Below are 23,915 nucleotides of genomic sequence, written 5' to 3'. Positions count from 1 at the left end.
AATCATGCATCACATAACACATAATAGTACATTGGGAGGGGGAGGCACATAAATAAGCTTACGTGTGATTATTCACATACTAAGAATAGTCCTAAGGGGTTCATACGACTTCCACCTAGGTCAACGGGTTACCGATTCAACTAGCATGCAATTCCTAAGACTCTTTTATCCTACGAACGGTACCCAAAACATTAAACTAGACTCAAGTACTACAAACGGGGTCCGTTGGGACACCATGGGGAATGGGGAACATCAAACGGGGAAGCCAAAGACCCGGGGTGGGTGACAAACCAGCGGGTAGTCGGTGGGTGGAGGGCCACCCGCCGGCTGCCCGCTGCCTGGCGGTCTCACTTTGGGCAGCGAGTAGGTGGCGGGTACCCCTACCCCCACTGACTCTTTTATAAAAAACGCGTCCCGGGATCCTTTGTGGAACCCGAAACCATACTTAGACACTTTTAAACACAATTAATGACACCACGTAGGCATTTAATGGATAGAAAGCAAGAAACATATTGAACATATCCTAACATGACTACTAGACACGAACAACCCCCGAACATGCAAATTCCCACCCAAATATAAATCAAGAACATCACAATACCAATTCCCAATCCAACCTAGGGCTCTAATCCCACTCAAATCATCAAAATCATATTTTATTTTCATTATCAAGAACCATCAAGATTTATCAAGAATCATCACATAAATATCAAGAACCTCTTTTTAACATCAAGATCATCAAGATCCCTCATAAAATCATCACATCAATCAATCAAGATTATATCACAAATATCATAAAGAAATTCATCAAGACACAAGTATATAGAGGGAGCCAGAGAAGGAGATCATAGCAAGGAAAATAGGTTTTGTTGAGACATGGGTTACTTCTTAGCCTTAATTAATTTCCTTGGCTATGAAGGGTCTTTCTTTAAGATTTCTTCTTTTTTGATTTCTCCTATGGGAATTCTTGGGGAATTCTTGTGTGGTGAAAGTTATTGTGGTGTGAGTTCTAGGTGCCTCTTATGTCCCTATATATATATATATCTAAGAATCCCAATTAGGGTCTAAGTGGTATGGATTTGCTAATTCTATTTCGTATAGGACTAAGGCATTGGCTTTAAGAATAGGGGCCCATGGACTATGGTGGACCCCCTTTTTGCAAATTAATGGATTTTAACTCCCTTTTTGGGCTGAGTAATTAATTAATTAATTTGGGTTTAGGGGTCGTAACACGGGGTGTTACACTACCCATTTGCCGCCCAACTCCTCCAACTTTTTTTGCAATTCGTCCAAGAGGGTACGATTCAAATTCTCGATCTATAAATTCTCCTAGGGATAGGCTACGGATACCTTAACGTGCCTAATCCCGTTCTGCACATAAAATGCCGCAATGGCTCTATTGTCAAACTACCGGCCATTGTCCGTGACTAACTGCTCAGGTAGTCCAAATTGGCATATAATGTTTTTCCGTATGAATTGGCGACATTGATACTCAGTGATGATAGCCAAGGGCTCGGCCTCTGCCCACTTAGTGAAGTAATCCACGACATTTATGCACTCGGCCGGGCGCTTGGGGACATGGCCCGATTAAATCAACTCCCCACTTAGCAAACGGGATCGCCGTGGTGACCGAGTGTAGATGGTGGTCGGTCGAGTTCCTTTTTTTGCGAATGTCTGGCAGGTCGGGCACCTCATTACTTCGTCGATGTAGTTTTTTACCATGTTTGGCCAGAAATAACCCTGAATAATGAGCTTTCGAGCCAAAGTATTGGCCCTTTGGTGAGCCACGCAAATCCCTCGATGGGCCGCTGGCGTCACAATTTTAGCCTCGTCGGGGAGCAAATAGTGCAACAACGGACCACCGTAAGATCATTTATACAGCTATCCGTCTACTACTTCGAAGGATGGGGCCTTTTTTCTTACGCAGTCGGCATCTTCCTTCTTGTCGGGCAATTCCGCTTTCTGTTTATATCTGATTATATCCGCTATCTAAGGTCATTCGGGCTGACTCTTGGGATCCTGGCGTGGAATGGGCAACTGGATGACTGTGCAAACCGAGAGTGCTTCAGTGCTCAGTTGTTCCACATTCTCGGTGCGATAAGCCATCGACAGATGCGGGGGTATGCCTCCCAATGCCAACTTTGATAGGATGTATGCTTCCACATTTTTTTCTTGGGGAACGTGTATGATTTCGTAGGTGGCCCGTTTTTCCAGTAGCCCCTCGGTCACGTCTTTATAGAGTTATAGCCTTTCCTCCTTAGTCTCGCATTCGGCCTTCAGTTGATTAACTACAAGGCGAGAATCGGTCTTCACCTGCACCTGGGTAACCTTGAGTGTGATGGCAAGACGTAAACCCCCAATGACTGCCTCATATTCCGCTTCATTGTTTGAAGCCCTAAATTGGTTTCGCATGGCCTAATATAGGTGGAAACCCTCAGTGGTGGTAATCATACAGTCCGGGCACTGGCCGCGCCATTAGTATGTATTTCCCATCATTCAGCCTCTTCTGGCCCTTTGGTCGACGAACTCTCCTCTGGGTATGTGGTACATTCTACTATGAAATCAACTAAGGCCTGGGCCTTGATTGACGGTTGGGGAACGTACTCGATTCCATACTTGGTGAGCTCCATCACTCATTTTAATAACCGTCCAGATGAAGACGGGCTGCGCAGTACGCTGGCCAACGGTAAATCGATCAATACCCTGACTTGGTGGGCCTGAAAGTAGGGTACCAACTTTCTGACCGTGGTGACTAGCGCGAAAGCGAATTTCTCCAATGGGGAATAATTGACCTCCGCGCCCTTAAGGGTCTGCCCAACGTAGTATACGGGTAGCTGGACTTTTCCCTCCTCTCGCACCAAGACTAACCCGACCGCCTTTTGGGAGGCAGCCAGATATAACAACAATGTTTCGCCCTCTTTGGGTTAAGACAAGACAGGTGGGGTTAGGAGGTACCTCTTTAGATCTTCGAAGGCGGCCTGGCATTCCCCAGTCTACCAGAACCCTTCTTGCTTCTTCATGGCCTCAAAGAAGGGAGGGACCTGTCGGCGGACTTTGACAGGAAGCAGCTAAGGGTGGCCATCCGGCCGGTCAGGCGTTGCATTTCTTTGAGGTTGCTGGGGGGTTGCATATCTAAAATGGCCTACACCTTTTCTGGGTTTGGTTCGATTCCCCGCTGGGTGACCATATAGCCTAAGAATTTCCCTCATCTGACCGCGAACTCGCACTTTTTAAGATTCAGCCGTAGGTTAAACTTTCTCATGACTTCGAAGCAGTCTATTAAGTCTTGTGCGTGGTTGGCCTCCTCTTTGCTTTTGACTAGCATATCATCGACATAGGCGGCCAAGGATTTGCAAATCAATCCGTTAAACAACCGTGTGACCATTCGGGTGTATGTAGCCCCGGCATTTTTGAGGCCAAAAGGGCATCACTTTATAACAATATACCCCGTCCGGGGTTATAAAGGCATTCTTTAACTTCTCGGATGTGCCCTACTGCTAGTAAGGTGTCCACCTCCTGCTTCACAAAGGCTCTGCGGTCATTTGACAAATACCTCATTTTCTGAGCTAAAAGCTTAACGCCGGGATTAACTGCCAACCGGTGTGTTATGATTGACCGATCAACACCTGGCATGTCCTCAGGCCCCCAAGCGAATATCTCATTGTAGTTCCTTAAAACCTTGATGATCGCCTGTTTCACCGGTGCAGGCAGGTCTACCCCGACCCTAACCTTTCTATCCGGCCAGTCGGGTTCTAGAGTGACCTCCTCCAACTAGACTACGGGAATAGGGCATTCTAATGGTCGTTCAACCACCTGGTGGGCGATGGTATTTACCCTGTCGAAGCCCTGTCCCACCTTCCGAAAGACTTGCAAGTAGCAATTATGGGCCATCTTTTGATCACATCGCACTACCTCGATGTCAGTCGGTGTACAAAACTTCATACATAAGTGCTCAATGGAAATCAAAGCGCCCAAGTCCTCAAGGACTGGTCGGCCGAGTATAACGTTGTGCGCACATTCCAAAGCTACTACTACGAATTCCATCTCCAACTTTCTTACATAGGTCTAGGTGCCCATTTCTACCATTAACGAAATACAAACCTCAGCCTCGTTGGCATCGCCTGTGAAACCAGCCAGAGGGCTCTTGACCTGCCGCAGTTGCTCTCTAGACAATTCCAATTTCTGGAAAGCCTCCAGGTACAACACATTAACACGGCTGCTCGTATCGATTAGTACTCGGTGAATGACTGACCCCTGGATGTCCATGGCGACCTCCAAGGCGTCCCTATGGGGGGTGGGGCCCTTGGGTATGTCGTGGTCTGTGAAGACAATCGGTTCCCTACATGCTTTCTTTCGGTCTGAGTCCTGGAAGGCTATCGCTCCCACGTATAATTGTTTGGCCCGAGCATTTCGGGCTCTCGCCGAATTGCCAACTTCGTGATCGTCCACTATCATATTGATTACTAGCTTTTTCTTCCAATTCTTATCAGTGTCATCCTCTTGCATGGGCTGTTTACCCTTGTCCGTGGCCTTTGAGGCAAGTCGAGCATGCGCTTCTTTCTACTAGGGTGGGCCTGGTTGGCGCCACTAGTTAGGAGGTAGTGGCCGACTGCGCTTTATGAGCACCTCGATTTCTTCCTTAAGGCCCTCACATTCCTCCGTGGTGTGAGTATTTGTGCGGTGGTATCTGCTATAAGGGGCGGCGTTCGTGCTGACCATCTGCGGTTTATCGCCAGGTTGGATAGGTGGAGGTGGAGGTAACTGGGTGTGGACCTCGTGGACGAGATGTGCCGTCGGCCGATAGGGAGGAGCTCCCAGCCGGTCTTGGACGCGAAGAGCTTTCACACGAACACCCCCCGCGTCCTCTATCCGGCCGTCACGGGGATTATCCACCTGGAGTCACTTATGAGAGGACCCCTCTTATCTGCGTTTTTGCCTGACCGCCTCCTTCGTGTCAGCCAGTTGGTTGGCTCTCTGGATAGCCTCAACATATGTCTTGGGATTCTCATCCCGTAACTTACAGTAATGCCCGTCCGCTCGCAAGGACTCAATGAAGAATGTTAGGGCTGTCTGGTCGTCCAGACCATCGACCGCCTGAGCCTCATTTTGCCAACGCGCTATGTACTTGCGTAGGCTTTCTCCCTCATATTGGTGTACCCGAGATAAACTTCATGGGCTTCATGCTTCCGACATAGTGCGTTAAAAACTGGCGGGCTATTTCCTCAAAACTGTTGATCGATCCCAGGAGAAGCTTGAGAAACCATCGTTAGGCGGTCCCGATCAAGGTTGGGAAGAACGCTTGCAGATCATGGGAGCGTCCGCCCCGATCACTTGAATCTTGGCTTGGAAATTTATGACATGGTCACGGGGGTCTCCGGTTCCATCATATGTAGGGTGGTCGGGTAACTTAAACCGCGTCGGTGCCCTGTTTGCCTGCACCATTGTCGAAAAGGGGGACGCAGTTAGTAGGCAGTCGGTTATTAGTCTATCTTTCCCCTCAATCTTTTGCCAAAGCTCTTGGACCACGCCGACCAGGTCGGCCATCTATGGGTTGGGCTGTTCTTGGAACATAGACGATTACCCCATGCCTTCAGCGGCCTCTCGCTTGTGCCAAGCATCTATTTTTCTCTGGATAATGGCCCGCGGCTGCTCTCCCTCCGGCCCCTCTCTTCCCCTCCCGACTGACTGAGTGGGGGAGCATTGCCTGGCTCGACCGCCCAATAATTGATCCATGACCGACTGTGCAGGAGCTACGGGGCCGAGCCATGAATGCACCGAATGGTGGGCACGCAGATTTACATGCGAGTGCCCCTCGGAGCGCATCAAACGTTCTAGTTCTTCATCGCGGTTTTCCACTGGAACTAACCGCGCAAGTTGTGGATTCATGACGGGGGCATCTGACCAATTCCACACGCGTATGCATCGAATGATTGCAACAACAACCCCGCGAAATTGGCTTGGGCCTGAGCGACGGGCGGCAGAGGGTTGCCTCTCGGCAGCTCGTGAGTCGGCGCGACAGTACGCGCAGTACGTGCAACCGACTGTTCTCTAGAAGCACGACTACATAACTGTTCCCTTATATCGCCCACAGATACACGGCTGCCAGCGGATGGCAACTTCGCGTTTGCAATGACAACGACGTGCCCTTTAACCAGTAGGGCCGCGACGTTTTTTCCAGTGTTTTGATTACTGCGTCGGGTGCGAGCCATTAGCGGAGCTTAGAGACAGGACCTTTAATTAGTTTATGTCCCCACGGACGGCGCCAATGTTGGTTTTACGGCTTTGAGTATCCGTTCAGCGTAGCTAAGAGAACAATGCGATATTATTTCTCTAGGATTTCAGTCGTTCGACCACTAGGCCTTTATATGGTGATCCCATGGGGATATGTATACAAGAGTACAAGATTCCTAAAAGGAAAGTAGGGCTGACGTGGAGCCAAATCAGTTAAGGAATCCGGCTTCCTTAATGCCATAATTACTAAGTTAATAAAGGAAGCTGCTTGTATTAAAAGAGGAAAGAGATCTCCACGAAATTGGCTTGCAACCGCCTCTGGACGAGCACCCAGCCGATAACGCTCTAACTGCCTGAGAGGGGACCCGAGGAGGGGCAGCGGTACCTGGGCGAGGACACCCTGACCGCTGAGCCTGGTCGCCCAACTAAGTTCCTGAGTGATACCCGGTCGAGGACACACTGCCAAAGGAGCCTGGTCGCCCGTCCGAATCCCAGGGGGATCCGGTCAGGGACACACCGACTAACGAGACAGGTCGCCCAACCGAGTCTCATGTGCAAACCTAGCTGAGGACACACCGGCTACTGTGCCTAACGAATAGGAGCCGCGGATGTCGTCTAACTTGCCATGTATCAGGCCATACTCGAACCAGACTACCTTACCTCGCACTCTGAACCGGGTGTCCACACATGCAAACTTAGTAAGTGCTATGGGAAGAAAATAAGTAATAACTTGCTATACTAGCTTGGACTTGATGAATTTTTTTTTTTTAATTGAAGGAAATTTAATGAATTTTGTTATAATCCATGTTTTTTCTGTTTCGCAATATTATATATTCTAGATCTATAAATTCAGTTTCACTGCTGGAAATTATGGAATTTTTTACCACCTGAAATTGATCTTAAATCAAGTCGAAAGTAAACAGTGGTCGGAAATAGCAACAAAAGTTTTTCCGGATACCAAAAGTGATCGGAAAAAGGCTTTCGACTTGATTTAAGATCACTTTCAGTTGGTCAAAAATTCCATAATTTCAAGCAGTGTTTTAAGCCCATTAGCATCACCATTGTTATACCATGGACTAGGGTCTACCTTGCAAGGTAGACCCTGATCCTAAATTGAGTATTTTTAATATTAGAATTGTAAAAATCTAGAATATAAATTGTGGTTCTAAATTTTGAAAATTTGGTCATCAACAATTGTAAAATTTTAAATGGTAAATTATAAACATTTAATATGTAAATTGTGTATCTTTGGACACGGGTCTACCTTGCAAGGTGGACCCCGATCCATAACATCAATTAAGAATTCTGCAGGTATGTTTGTAGATCTCCTGTTTCTATAATATTATTTGTATAAACAAATTCTCGTAGCAATTTGCCGGATTGCTGGCACCCCATCAAACTCAACCTTTTGCCAGAATCTCCTCAAATTATATTAGTAAATATTTAATATCTTATGCCCTAATCTTTATTTGATCTCCCTTATGTCCCGTATTTGATTTCAACCATACCCATACAATTATTTTATTGACAATTATTATCACTATTGACTATATTATCTTGTTTTTCTAAATTTAGAATTACCTATTTAATTACGCAAATTCAACATTCAATTATAACAACTCCAATATAATATTACCTTGATATACTTTAAATATTTATTTGAAAATAAATATTGGGCATTATCTCAATCGCGCATTGCGCGTGAAAAACTAGTATATATATATATATATATATATATATATATATATATATATATATATATATATATATATATATATAATTCTTCTCCCAATATATATATCATTCTAATCATATGAGAACCACTCGTGAGAACTTGTGAACAAATCCAAACCATTGATCTGCAAGATCTGATGGATGAGGAATAAGTAAAAAATAAGCTAGTGATTTTCATAAATATTAAAAATATTTAAAATGAGGTGTGTGTACGTGTGAGAACAAGATGTTGATGCATGGGCGCATGGCTCTTCCCCTCTATATAAAGAGGCCGGGGAGTGTGTAAGAATTCACCCCATCAGCAAAGAAACACTGCTAAGTGCTAATTACATTCCGAAAAAGAAAAATGGAGAGCATTGCAACCATTGCTAAGAGATGGAGAGTTTTGAGTGGCGATGAGAACTGGAAAGAGTTACTGGACCCTTTGGATTCTGATCTTCGCTGCTACCTCATTCACTATGGTTCAATGATTGGAGCAGTCTACGACTCCTTCATCAATGAACCAACTTCTAAGTATGCCGGGCTAAGCCGCTACTCCAGGAAAAACCTCCTTGAAGAGACTGGGCTTGAGAAGGAATATCCTTTCAAGTATAATCTAATGCTCATCTCTTTACCTTTCCTAGTCCCTTTTTTTTTTTTTTTTTTTTTTTCTCAAAAAACAATACGTTTTGAAACAATTTCATAATTATATATGTATCAATTCAAAGGATAACTCAAGTGGCAAATGAACTTCTGTGTGGGGAGGATTCGCCGGATAATCCGGGTATGATTCCCAGAAGTAACAATTATTCTTTAACTAATTTAATCAAAGTTAAGTTCACTTAGATGGTAAAGCAGTATTTTTCTAACCCTATTGCATTTAATTTTGTTTGGCTTCTTTTTTTTTTTCACATTGTGACTCCTTCTTTTGTTCTAACCCTATTGCATTTAATTTTGTTTGGCTTCTTTTTTTTTTCACATTGTGACTCCTTCTTTTGTTCTAACCCTATTGCATTTAATTTGGTTTGGCTTCTTTTTTTACATTGTGAATTCTTCTTTTTTTTTTTTAATATTAATTAATAGTGAGATGAGTGATTTATAATGTGTTTTCCATTTAAACTATTTTATCTAATTAATTATGTTTTATATTTTGTTTTAAAATTTTTTATCTTGATGTATTTTGATTTTTCATATCTAGTCAACAATATTTATGACTCGGTCTCTAAGTGTTTATTTTTTAAAAAATATCTGGTTAATTTTAATTTTTCGCCCCCACTATAGATGATTTCTGGATCCGCCAGTGTATATATAATACTTTTGTTAGTTAACTAAGCGGATTAGTCTGGTGATAATTTCCACAAGTGACAATTCTCTTAGGGGGCGTTTGGTTCAGGTCATCTTTGATTACCTAGGTAATCTGAGTCTGGTAATGTTATATTACCTTGTTTGGTTCAAGTTATGAGATTACCTAGTAATGTTATATTACCTGAAAGCTGATGTGGCGGTAATGTTTCAAGGTAATGTGATTACCCTCATTTTTTTAGGTAATCTTAGATTACCTTGAATTATTCCAACTTTGCCCTTGTTAACTAATCCTTATCCTTATAATAATAATAATAATAATAATAATAATAATAATAATAATAATAATAATAATAATAATATTATTATTATTATTATTATTATACATGTGTATATTTATATATTTAGATTTTTTTAATATTTGAACATTGATATACATTCATACATATAAATAAATAAAATAAATACACGCACATAATATATATATATATATATATATATATATATATATATATATATATATATATATATATATATATATATATATTATTGAGGACATTATTGTAAATTGATTCATATAACCTAAAATATAACTCTTAACCAAACACGGTAATATTATATTCCACAATCTAAACCAAACACATAAAGTAATCTTACATTCCGGTAATCTCACATTACCTTCCTGAAGGTAATCTTATTACCTGGGGTAATCCAAGATTCCGTGAACCAAACGCCCCCTTAGGGTCAGCTCACGTGTCTCTAAGTGGATTAGTCAGGTGCACCTAGACCGTTAAACAGACAGAGAAAGACCTGAAACATCTCAAACATACCGAGAAAGACCTGAAACACCTATATATATATATATATATAACACTTTGTAAATTTGATTAGGTACACTATCACCAAGTACTTTTATACTCCTTCAAGTATGATCGGTGGAGCACAAGAAGGATATGTTGTCCAATCAGTACGAGCAGACGCAGTGATGAAAGAGTCAAACTGGGGTGGATATGTTGCTGTTGCCACTGACGAGGGGAAGGAGGTTTTGGGACGGAGAGACATTCTGGTCGTTTGGAGGGGAACGGAAACAAAGTCGGAGTGGATTGAGGATTTCAGAATCCAAATGGTCAAACCTCAGATCATCTTTGCCAAGGATAATGGTTCCCTCGTGCATAGAGGTTGGTACAAAATGTATACCTCTACCAACAAAGATTCACAGCTCAACCGTAAGAGTGCCAGGGAGCAGGTATGCCTAGCTACATGTTTAACCAAATATTTTAAACTATCCTTAATTAATTTGAAAGAATCATGTATATACATGATGTTACACAGCAAAGCAGCGTACTGCCTTGCTTTGTAACATATGTTTTTCTTCCAAAATGTTGAATCCCAATCCTAAGGGCCCCCACACCCCGGCCCGACAGAACATCTGGGAGGATGTAAATCATTAACTCAACTGAATATGAACTACAGAGGCTAGACCTTTGCTTACTGCGCACAAGGAGTTCCCCTCACTTTGAGAGGTTGCTCCCACGCTGCCGCGGGTGAGACTCAATCCCGGGTCATTTTTCAAAATTTTCACCTCTATAAGCAGTTGAGCTGTCCATGCGGGCCCACGGGTTGCGACCTGATTCCGGCTCGCTCCATTAAGCCCGCATTTTTGTAGGCCTATTTTTGGATAGTCACGTCGTTACCGAATATATAATCTTATTTAACTACTTCACTTCATAGGTCCGAGAAGAAATTTGCAGGCTACTTGACAAGTACAAGAACGAGGAAGTGAGCATAACTGTGACAGGACACAGCCTGGGTTCATCACTGGCAACCCTAAATGCAGTTGACCTAGCTGCCAATCCATTCAGTAACTCCACCAATGTTCTCGTCACAGCATTCTTGTTCGCAAGCCCAAAAGTGGGAAACGACGGTTTCAAGAAGGCTTTTTCCCAGCAGAAAAACCTCCGAGCTCTGCGTGTCGTCAACCATGGGGATCTTGTGCCAATGGTGCCAATCTTCGCTCGTGAAGCCGGCACTATTATTTCATTGCACTTCTACACAGACGTGGGAGTCCAATTTGATATAAACGCTTCAAAATCAGACTATTTAAAGACTGATGGCTCCAGCGCCTTAACGTGGCATGGTCTGATGATTTACCTGCATGGAATCGATGGGTTCCAAGGATCAAAGGAAGAGTTTAAACCACAAGGGTGTTTTGATATCCCTCTTGTCAACAAGTATGGAGACATGCTGAATGTTGAGAAATGCCCGGTTCCAAGCAACTGGTGGGCTGAGAAGAACAAAGGAATGGTTCAGAAAAAGGATGGTACCTGGATTCTTGATGATCACGAGCCAGACGATGTTGTGCCTGCATAAAGCTAGTAAACCCTTTCATGGTGGGATGGTATTGCTTTTATTAAGGTATTAATCAAGTTTGTTTGTGCTAGTTTATGTGTTGTTTAAGCAAGGAGACTATAATGTCACCTCACCTATAATAAGTTGTTCATCAACATTGTGTAGTGTTGCCTTTCGTGTTTTCCAACGCCATTATTGGCGAACTTGTATTATTGTACTGCTTTGCTTTGTGTGATCGAATGAATAAAGTATTTGCTTGTGTGTTATTAAATCTTGAAAGACTTCAAGTCAGTGGGGGCAAATTTTACTGTTGACCACCATGGTCCAAAATGGTGTACGTGGTTTCTTTTAATAAAAAGAAATGGCACAAATTTCGTGTAATTAGTTATATTTGTATAATGAATTCAGTTTCATTTTATATACATTGTAGTTTTATTTCAACATAACTAAAGTTTTATTTTCTTTCAACTAGTTTCATTTGACATTATACATACACTAGTCTTATTACAGTAAAACCTGTTATTGAACTTCATTTTATACATACCGTAGACTTATTACAATACCACTAAAAATGTAAAATTTATTTAAAAATTGTCAAAATATTATGCATAAAATATTCAAACAAAAAAAAAAAAGAAAAGAAAATAAAAGAAAAGATACACAAGTCAAAAGTGACACTATACTCTTGATGCATATTTATATACTAATAATTGTCTCGTGTGATGCGCGAATTATTATTAATTTAACAAATTTACCAATTAAATTTTTGACATCATCTGAATTAGCAAAGAAAGTAATAGTTGTGGAAACAGAAAAACGTACTTGAGTTCTTGAGCTCAGAATTAGTTTGATTAAAAATGTAAGTATAATTATACAATGTAATATTTAATATTTTTAAAAGTTTTTTTTTTTTGAAAACCAACCAATCAATGATTGTATTAATAAATCAAAGCTGCGATAGAGTCAGGAGGGATTGAATCCCAATAAATAAACTGATCCTGAGCAAATGCTAAATATTTTTAAAAGTTTAATTATGCTATTGTTATGTTGATGTTGATTTTAAAGTTTATTGTTACTTGTATTATTATTTGAATTTGAATTTTTATTTTTATGAAAGGAATTTGAATTTGAAATAAGTACTTTAATTATATAACTAACGTATTTAAATAAAACTTGTAAACAAAATAACAGGCAATATTTGTCGAAAATCTCCACCAAAAACTTATTCATTTGAAAAAGATTATTTATGTAAGAACTATATTTATTTTATATCTAATTTCTCTTCTTTATATATGTGGAGTCAAATTAATTATAATTGAGGTTTAAATGAATATATATACACAAATTATATTAAATATAAAACGTTACCAATAAATTTGAACACAATAAACTTTTTTACATACTTCATTATGCTTTAATATATATAGAGTTAGAGATAGAGATAGAGCTATAATAATAAATATAATTTATAAAATATAAATATAAATACACATAATAACTTCAAAAAAATATGTATAAATATATCTACCCACACAATTAATGCATTCATACTTGCTAATCTTGTTTCTATCAAAAAGCATTCACACTTTGGATGGAAATTTTGTGGCTAGATTCGATCTGTTTTTTTTTTTTTTTTTTTTTTTTTTTTGAATGCTACTGGCTCTATTACAATGTAGTATCTGTTCATACACTTTTTCAACCTACTGAAACACAAAGAACCAATAACGCCTCCACTGAGGCTCGAACTTATAACCTTCCAAAAATATAAAGATAAAAGATATACAAAATCATTCACAAAAATTTAAATATATCAATTACTTCCAAAATTTTATTTTCAATGGCAATTAAAATTAATACATGAACTTTAAAAACGTCATTACCGCATGCCATTTAAGAAGGACCGCACCTGGCTCCTTTGTGTTGCATGCATGTCTTATCATTACAATATTACAAAATGTGTTTTGTTGGAGGCTTGAATCCATTTCTGAATGACGATGTTAATCGGACCACAATGGTCGGTGTGGAAACTCACAGAAGTCAACAAAATAGATTTCAATTTCCAATTTCCTAACGAAAACAACTTTGGGAGTCATCCCTGGTTGATAACGAAATGTCCTCTATGTTATTCCTTCATTACTCTTTGATAATATGAATGTTGTTGGCAATATTTTAATGTAATTAGTTAATAATATGAATGTTGTTGGCAATATTTTAATATAATTGAACTAATTACATGTTTACAATGTAAACTATTATGTAGTATGAGACACCTCTATTACCATTTCAAATGAATGGCCATTGGTGAACTTGCATTGTATTTCTTTGTGTGATTGAATAAAGCATTTTCTCAATCGGATGTTATCAAAACTTTTTTTTTTTTTTTGAAAACCCGATTCATTAGATTAAAGTAAGCTCATAATATATACAAGATGGCGGGATAGTCTCCCACACAGTAAGGACAGAAGTAGAATCAGTTGTCCGTGCTAACACATGAACGACCTGATTCGCTGACCTTTTGACATGGCGAACCAACACGTTCCCAATGTCATTAGCAATGATCTTACATTGCTTGACCACCAAATCAACATACGACAAGTCCTGTTTAACAGAATTAAAACAAAAACATAAATTTAAACAATCTGACTCAATACATTAAAACTTGAAAGACTGCAAAGTAAAGTTTGTGGTAGTGATGATTGTTTTTAAAATTGCATTCTAATAAATATATTCAGGCTAATGAGAGAAAAAAATACAAGATTTATTGGAGAAAAGAAAGGTTAAACATTTGAAAAGCAGTTTTAATTTCCATTTAATCAAGCTAAAAACTAGTTTTGAAAATATTTTCTTGTTTTCTAATTAAAAATTTCAAATGCAAAAACATATAGCCCTTGTTTGGTAAGTGGTGGTTAGATGTTAGCTGTCAACTGTTAGCTGATTGGGTTAATTAGAAGGTATAGACCCTGTTTGGTAAATAGTTGTTAGCTGTTAGTTGATTGGGTTAATTAGAGGGTATAACCACTTGATAACATTAGCTGATTCTAGAAAGATGTTTGGTAAATTAGCTGTTAGCTGATAGCTGTTTGGTATAATTTCCTTTCTCAAAAAACTAATTGAAAAGGCTATTTTGAGCAGCTTTTTGAATTTTAGCATTTTGGAGTTGATTTTTTAACCAAGTCAAACAATTAATAGTGGTCAAATAAGCCAAAATTGGCTAATGGGCTAATATTTTACCAAACAGAGCCATAACTAGTTAATAACATTAACTGATTGTAGAAATGCGTTTGGTAAATTAGTTGTTAGCTGATCGATAGCTGTTTTGTATAATTTCATTTTTCTCAAAAAATTAATTGAAAAAGTTGTTTTGAGCAGCTTTTTTTAATTTTAGCATTTTAGAGTTACAAACATCGAATAAACCAAATACTTATATTGATTTTTTAACCAAGCTAAGTCAAACAAACATTAATTTCGAATTTTTCACATAACACAAAATATATACAAAAATTGCACTTTTCATCCCTAAGTTATAAGGTCATTGTAGAATTCATCTCTAATTAATAGTCGTGCTCATTTTTTGTCCCTAAAATATACTCTGTAATTGATGTTGCAAATTTCGCCCCTTTACTAACAAAACATTAGGAACGAAATTTGCAATGCTAGTATAACTTAAAGATGATGAGTGACCACAACTTGTTATCAAAAGACGAAATTTGTGACGTCAATTATACCTTAGGGCTGAAAAGTGAGCACAACCAACAATTAGGGGACAGATTTTACAATTACCCAATGACTTAGGGACGAAAAGTGTAACTTTTGAATTCATTTAATATGTATAATAGATTTAAAAAAAAAAAAGAATTATAATGGGGGCCAAAAGTGTAATTTATCCATATTATAATAATATATACATATATATTTACTAAAAATGGGGGTAGGGTGGGGGGGGGGGGGGGGCTAGGGCCCCTACCCCAAGGGGTGGCTCCGCCCCTGAAAAAATCCATACACTTAAGGGGGCGTTTGGTTCACAGAATCTTGGTTCAGGGTTATATTTTAGGTTATACGGATCAATTTATAATAATGTCCTCAGTAATATATATATATATATATATATATATGTCTGTGTATTTATTTATATCTATGAATGTATATCAAAGCTTAAATATTAAAAAAAACTAAATATATAAATATACACATGTATATTTGATTATATAAATATATATTAATTTCATCATTATTATTAATATTAATATTAATATTAATATTATTATTTTATTATTATTATTATTATTATTATTATATAAGGATTAGTTAACAAGGGCAAAGTTGGAATAATTCAAGATAATTTAAGATTACCTAAAAAAAAAATGGGGGTAATCACATTGCATAACATGAGACACAGAAATGCATAACACAAGACAGATACATACACATGTTTTTTATTCACTTTAGGGTCCGTTTGGAAAGCAGGAAAATGACTTCTGGAAAATGAGTCATTTTACGAAAAACATTTTTTTTTCCAGTGTTTGGTTGCATTTGGAAAACTGTTTTGGTGTGTTTGGTTCATTTTCTGAAAAATGAGTAGAATGGTATAATTAAATATTTTAATTATTTTATTTAGAATAAAAAATACATTTTAAAAGTTTAAAACTAATATATATATATATATATATATATATATATATATATATATATATATATATATATATATATATATATATATATATATATATATATATATATATATATATATTCTGGTTTCCGGCGGAACCCAGTTTCACCGAAATCATAGCTATGGTTTCCGGCGGAACTGCTTTCCGCCAGAAACCATAGCCATGGTTTCTGGCGGAAACCAGTTTCGCCAGAAACTAAAAAAAAAAAAAAGAAATAGCAAATGGCGGAAAATGACTTCCGCCAAATATTGGCGGAAGTCATTTTCTGCCAAATTGAGCACATTTTTCCCAGTCAACGGAAAATATTTTTCGTTGACTGGATTTTTCAAGTATAACCAAACTCCAAAATCCTGAAAAATGATTTCCAGAAATCATTTTCCTAGTTTCCAAACACAGCCTTAGTTCATGTATAGAATCAATATTCTTAAGGTACATAATTGCACAACATAAGATACAAAAATGCATAACTGAAGACCCAAAAATGCCTAGCACTAGACACAAAAGCGCATGTTATATTTACTTTATTTCACTACAAAATCCATACACTTAAGGTACAGAATTGCATAATATAAACCATAAAAACACATAACACAAGACAATACATATGCTTTTTCTCATGTTCTCATCAATTTGAAATAAAAATCATATATTTTACAGTAGGAACTGTGATTTTTGCATTCAACTAGCTGTTACACCATTAGTACATATTTGAAATAAAAATCTTATATTTTCCAGTATTGGTTTTAAAGGTCGCGCTTATACTTTTGATAGGGCTTCATTTATTTATAAGAACGGAGCCACAACATTTTTTTTTTTAAAAAAAATCCGCCTATTTTGTGACCCTTCCTTATTTAATTTAAATTTTAGTTATAAAAATATATATTAATTTCATGTAGCTAAGGCCCATTTTTGGTACTATGCCCCGGGCCTATAAAATGATAGGACAGCCCTGTCATCAAAAGAAGGCAAATTATGCCCTGGACCCGTGTCCACATTGAATTGTGGACACGGGCCCAAAACGACGTCGTTTTTAAAAAAAAAACGCGTCATTTAGTTAAAAAAAAAAAAATTCGCGCGCGTTTTGCTGTTAACGGCGTTATTTTTTTTTTTTGGATTATGAATGTACAGTTATGCCGTTATGAATGTACAGTTATGCCGTTATGAATATACAGTTATGCAATTATGAAATTATGAACACAGAGCTCTAACATTATGAACATATATAGTGATAAAATTATGACCATGGAGCTTTAAAATTGTGAATATAGAGCTTCAAAGATTGTGAATGTACAGCTATGGAGTTATGAATGTACAGTTATAGAGTTATGAATCTACAGTTATGGAGTTATGAATCTACAGTTATGAGATTATGAATCTACAGTATGGAATTATGAATGTATAGTTATTGATCAAATTATGAACAAAGAGCTCTAACATTATGAACTTACAATTATGAACATATAGTGATAAAATTATGAACATAGAGCTCTAAAATTGTGAACATAGAGCTTCGAAAATTATGAATGTACAATTATGGAGTTATGAATGTACAGTTATGGAGTTATGAATGTACAGTTATAGAGTTATGAACGTACAGTTATGGAGTTATGAATGTATAGTTATTAACATATAGTAATAAAATTATGAACATATACTCTTACAATGAAGCGGTCTGAAATTTAAAAAAAAAAAAAAAAAAAAAAAAAAAAAAAAAAGGAGATAACAGTGCCGTTAGGCACTGTTACCCGTCTCCAGCAAGCATGCTGGACACGGGTCCAACCCATAACGATTGTCAAAAGAAATGTTCTCATATGATCGGAATGTGTGTGTGAAAGAGAGAACAAGATGTTGATGCATGTCTCTTCCCCTCTATATAAACAAGGGAGTGTGCAAACTTCACTCCATCAGCAATGAAACACTCCTAAGTGCTAATTACATTCAGAAAAACCAGAAAAAAAAAAAATGGAGAGCATTGCTAAGAGATGGAGAGTTTTGAATGGGAGTGAGAACTGGGAAGGGTTACTGGGCCCTTTGGATTCTGATCTTCGCCGTTACCTCATTCACTATAGTTCAATGATTGGAGCAGTATACGACTCCTTCATCAGTGAACCAACTTCTAAGTATGCCGGGCTAAGCCGCTACGCCAAGAAAAACCTCCTTGAAGAGACTGGGCTTGAGAAGGCAAATCCTTTCAAGTATAAACTAATACTCATCTCTTTACCTTTCCTAGTCCCTCATTTTATTTTATTTTTTGGTCAAACAACAATACATTTTGAAACAATTTCATAATTATATACGCATAGCCTCAAAGGGGTAACTCAAGTGGCAAATGAGCTTCTTTGTGGGGAAGATCCACGGGATAACCTCAATTCTCCTTGGGCCAGCACCTGTGTCTCTTGACCGTTAAACGGACGGAGAAAGACCTGAAACACATCGTGATTTATTCCAAGAAAAACAGTTATATATGCATCAATGTGGAGAAAACCACCAAAGTTTGTTACTAAGCCTGGTAGTATTATGTAAATTTGATTAGGTACACTATCACCAAGTACTTTTATACTCCTTCAACTATGATCGGCGGAGCCCAAGGAGGATATCATGTCCAATCAGTACGAGCAGACGCAGTGATGAAAGAGTCAAATTGGGGTGGATATGTTGCTGTTGCCACCGACAAGGGGAAGGAGGTTTTGGGACAGAGAGACATTCTGGTCGGTTGGAGGGGAACATAAACTAAGTCGGAGTGGATTGAGGATTTCAGAATCGCCCTGGTCAAACCTCACAACATCTTTGCCCAGGATAATGGTTCCCTCGTGCATAGAGGTTGGTATGAAATGTATACCTCTGCCAATCAAGATTCACAGCTCAAAAGTAAGAGTGCCAGGGACCAGGTATACATACTTGTTAAACCAAATATTTTAAGCTGTCCATAACACTATATTAATTGATTTGAAAGAATCATGTATTGTACTAGACTACTAGGTTTGGTTAGTAATAGGGGTGAACATTTCAATTCGGGTTATCCGAACTGAACCAAATCATTCAACTTCAATACAATTTATTTATTATTAAAAACGATTGATTCTATATTTTATAAACTGAATGCTTTCGATAACTGAACCGAACAAAAATTCAATCAGCTAATATTTACAAATTAACCATATATATATATATATATATATATGTTCAGGTGCGGTGGGCTGCCCTTGGTGCGGTTGTGCGATTAAAACAGGGCCATTAATTCTGCTTAAATCAACGTCCAAGATTACCCAAATTAAAATTAAAAAAAAAAACACGGTGGCAATTTGGTAATTTTTGCATCTAGGTTAAAATTAAGGTGAGTGGTTTTGTGATTAAAGTGCGTGAATTTTGTATATAAGGTGCGTGAGTCTTGTGCGTAAGGTGCGTGAGTTTTGTGTGCTTAAGGTGCGTGGGTTGTGTACTTAATTGTAGTAGTCGTTGAAACTTAAGGTGCGTGGGTTTGTGCTTAATGTAAGTAGTTGCTGAAACTTATGTGCATGGATTTCTTTCTTAATGTGCGTTGTTTTCATCCTTAAGGTGCGTGATTTGTATGTTTAAGGTGCATCAGTTGTGTGAAACTTAAAGTAAACCATTTTTAAAACCTTAGATGCGTGGTTTGTGTTCTTGAGGTGCTTTGTTATGTGCTTAAAGTGCGTGACTTGTGTTCTTAAGTTGCGTGATTTGTGTTCTTGAAGTGTTTTGTTATTTGCTTAATGTGCGTGTTGTGTACATAAAGTGCGTTAGTTTAATGCTTAGTGTGCGTCCAACCGCACAACCGCACGGGAAGCCACTCCCGCACCTGATCCCTTGTGCATTGTTGACTTGTTTAGATTTTGAAATTTATATTATTAGTGAAAATAATTAAATAATAATGTGCCCAAAAGAACTAGCTAGGGAATTTTTGGGTTCTCAAATGAACAAAAACCCTAATAGAACCAAATCTAAGTCCAAACCAAACTCATTCAAACCGAACCACACTAAATCTTAAAACCAAATGGTTTCATACTTTCAAAATTGAAAAAATTGAACTGAACCGAATCGAAAATCGAAATGCCCACCCAAATTAGTACGGAGTAATAAATTTGAAAAGTGTCTTGTAGACCTGAACAGTATATAGTATATGATTGTATGGGGTACTTTCTAACACCATATATCGGGTACTCTTTCATAGGTTCGAGAAGAAGTTTGGAGGCTACTTGAACTGTACAAGAACGAGGAAGTGAGCATAACTGTGACAGGACACAGCCTGGGCTCATCACTGGCAACACTAAATGCAGTTGACCTAGCTGCCAATCCATTGAATAACACTAACACCGATGTTCTCGTCACAGCATTCTTGTTCGCAAGCCCCAAAGTGGTAAACGAGGGTTTCAAGAAGGCTTTTTCCCAGCTGAAAAACCTCCGAGCTTTGCGTGTCGTCAACTATGGGGATCTTGTGCCAAATGTGCCATTCTTGGCTGTTGAAGCCGGCACTGTTTTTCCCTTCATACGCTACCATGACGTGGGAGTCCAATTTGATATAAACGCTACAAAATCAGAGTATTTAAAGCCTGATAAGGCGAGCATCTTAATGTGGCATGGTCTGATGATTTACCTGCATGGAATCGATGGGTTTCAAGGACCAAAGGGAGGGTTTAAACCACAAGGGTGTTTTGATATCCCTCAAGTCAACAAGTATGGAGGCATGCTTAAAGTTGAGAAATGCCCGGTTCCAACTGAATGGTGGGTTGAGAAGAACAAAGGAATGGTTCAGCAAGATAATGGTAAGTGGATTCTTGATGATCACGAGGCAGACGATGTTGTCTATGCATAAATTAAACCCTTTCATGGTGGGATAGTATTGATTTTAATAAGGTATATATGATCGAATAAAGTTTGTTTGTGTGTTGTTTAAGCAAGCTAGGGGACTATAATGTCACCTATATGTTCATCTACGTTGTAAGTGTAGTGTTGCCTTTCCTGTTTTCCAATGCCATTATTGGCGAACTTGCATTGTACTGTTTTGTGTGAATGAATAAAGTATTTTCTCGTGTGTTATTAAAACTTGAAAGACTTCAAGTCAGTGGGGGCAAATTTTACGGTGGACCATGGTTTAAAACGGCGTCGTTTCTTTTAATGGAAAGAAACGGTACCCATTTCGTGTAAATGTGTAATTAGTCCTGTTTCTATAACATATTCAATTTCATTTTATATACATTGTAGTTTTATTTCAGCATAACTAAAGTTTCAATTCATTTTGTGGTGACATTATACATACAGTAAGACATGTTATTGAATTTCATTATATACACACTATAGTCTTATTACAACACCACTAAAATATAAATCTAATTCAACTACGGTTTATTGGACAATATATACACTAAAATATGTGAAACTATTATTCAGTTTCATTTTATATACATTGTAGTCGTTCAAACCGTTGTCATAGAAGTGTTGTATGCTTAAAGCGGGATAAAAGACTCGACAACACATAAACGACAATGGATAAATAAAACCGTTTTCTTTAAATAATAATAATAATAATAATAATAATAATAATAATAATAATAATAATAATAATAATAATAATAATAATAATAATAATAATAAAACGCACAAAGACAACAATTTTAAAAAATCGTTATTTTTGAAGTGTTGTGTATTCAAAATGCGGTAAAAGACAACACACAAAAGACAACGGATACATAAAATCGTTGTCATTAAAAAAAATAAAACACACAAAGTCAACGATTTTAAAAAATAGTTGTCTTTGAAGTGTTGTATATTCAAAGTGCGGTAAAAGACAACATACAGACGATAACAAATAAATAAAGCAGTTGTCTTCAAAAAAATAAAAAGCATAAAGACAACGGTTCTTTGAAGTGTTGTGTATTCAATGTGCTATAAAAAAACAACGCACAAACAACAACGGATAAATAAAACCATTATCTTAAAAAAAAAAAAAAAAACACACACACACACACACAAGAGATATGGAGAGAGAGATTTTAATAGTGGTTCGGCTGTTAACGAAGCCTACTCCACTCTTCTTTCACAACTTGTCAATTTTTTCCAAATTGGTCCCTCAATTGTTTCAATAGTAGTCAATTTTAACCCTCCGGTAAGATTTCTTATTAACTAGTGTTAAAATCATGGACAAATTTGTAATTTCACAACCCATTCGGATTTACCCCCAAATACCTTCTTCATCCAAATTGACATACGCCATAGATGCTTACCAGAGACCACCAAACGGGAGGCAATCAGAGTAACATACCTGGGAGAACACCATTCCATGCAGTGGAAGCCAAACGGAATGTATCGCCAGAAAGAACCCACCGGGACAGTAGCATGCTGCAACTGTTGGTTTCGCTGGAGGATCCCCTCCACCCATAACCGGCCACCGTGAGGCATGGTGAGCCACAGAATGAAACGAGTGAGAACTTCCATCCGCCGGAGTCGGATTTGGTGGCCGTCGGAGCAAACATCAGCAGAGAACGGATTAAAATCAGTCGTAGCCATCAGTTTTCTTGTTCGATGGAGATGCCGCCATGTCGTCACCGTCGAGAAGTAAGAAAAATGAAAGTGAAACTGCATAGGTCAATTTCGAGGAAGGAGGAATTTTTGGGTAAATTTGAAACAATTGTAAAATTATAAATTTGTCCATGATTTTAACACTAGTTAGTGAGAAATCTGACCTGAGGGTTAAATTGACTAAGGTTGAAACAATTGAGGGACCAATTTGAAAAATTGACAACGACGAACTACATTGCATATCTGGGAACAATTGAGGGACCAAAAGTGTGATTTTTCCTATTTTTTGATATGTTTGGTTTAAATGGAATAAATATAATTTCTACTTTTAAATCTAATATATGTAAGATTTTTATAAAATATACAAACTAAATTTATATTCATATACTATAACATAACTAAAAATATATTCAAACAAATAACCTATTAAGTTTTGTTAGGAACAAGTGTACTTAGATTTTGATGATACCAAACTAACTAAGAATGTAGACTCCTCATTTACTCTTGTTGTTTTGCATCTTTCGTGCTAGACGAAAGTTGTTACAACTCATCATGTGACTCGTGCTCAGTAGCATATCTTCACGAATCAGAGTTGTATTTAGTAAAATTAGATCCTTGAAGAAGAGTGAAGATCAAGAGAAGGCTGAGAGATCAACTGAGACCAAAGTCATGGAATGGTCCATCTCTCGTGTATAAAGATCTTAACGAAAGATAAAGTCAATCTTTCGTTATGTTGTGACCCGAGACCACAAGTCAAAGTCTGACTTGATTAAGACAAGATTCGCATGCTATTAGAAGCATATTTGTCTAGGTCTCCTTGCTGGGTAAATCATCCTAGACAAATGGTGTCCTAGGAATGAGATTTCAAATATCAAGGAGCATTTAATGATCAGTACCTTTTGTCTGCACAAAATGACAAAATGGTTGGTTACTTTTTGAAACCAACGGCTACACAGTACATCCACATTTAAGTCTCCTTACCCAGATGTCATTACACACTGGTTAATAGGTTTGAAATTTCCATCTCCCTTCAACGGATGGATTTCTCATCCTATAAATACCCGTCTTCATCACTTGAAGAAGGTGTTGGTTTTTATCACTCTTTGCTATTCATAAAGC

The 23,915-nt window shown here is 37.8% G+C and overlaps 1 protein-coding gene and 1 pseudogene across 1 annotated transcript; both read left to right on the top strand.

Moving 5' to 3' along the window:
• Window positions 1–8,275: 8,275 nt before the first annotated feature.
• On the top strand, window positions 8,276–21,323 carry LOC109171361 (phospholipase A1-II 1-like). The gene is made up of 4 exons (XM_019320441.1): window positions 8,276–8,553; window positions 10,138–10,492; window positions 10,978–11,655; window positions 21,148–21,323. Exons 1-3 carry the CDS (start codon window positions 8,312–8,314, stop codon window positions 11,614–11,616), a joined length of 1,236 nt encoding a protein of 411 aa, XP_019175986.1. The 5' UTR covers window positions 8,276–8,311; the 3' UTR covers window positions 11,617–11,655; window positions 21,148–21,323.
• Window positions 18,169–21,323, top strand: LOC109171356 (annotated as a pseudogene).
• Window positions 21,324–23,915: the final 2,592 nt, after the last annotated feature.

The sequence above is a fragment of the Ipomoea nil genome, unplaced genomic scaffold (genome assembly GCF_001879475.1).
Source record: "Ipomoea nil cultivar Tokyo-kokei standard unplaced genomic scaffold, Asagao_1.1 scaffold0317, whole genome shotgun sequence".
NCBI lineage: Eukaryota > Viridiplantae > Streptophyta > Magnoliopsida > Solanales > Convolvulaceae > Ipomoea > Ipomoea nil.
Note: the sequence above shows the minus strand (reverse complement) of the source record. Positions and strands in the feature narration are given on the sequence as shown.

Excerpts from the sequence above, each read along its gene's own strand:
- LOC109171361 (XM_019320441.1), top strand. The coding sequence starts at position 8,312 with ATGGAGAGCATTGCAACCATTGCTAAGAGATGGAGAGTTTTGAGTGGC. Across the intron at positions 8,554-10,137 it reads GAGAAGGAATATCCTTTCAA|GTACACTATCACCAAGTACT; the intron begins GTATAATCTAAT and ends AAATTTGATTAG. Across the intron at positions 10,493-10,977 it reads GTAAGAGTGCCAGGGAGCAG|GTCCGAGAAGAAATTTGCAG; the intron begins GTATGCCTAGCT and ends TTCACTTCATAG.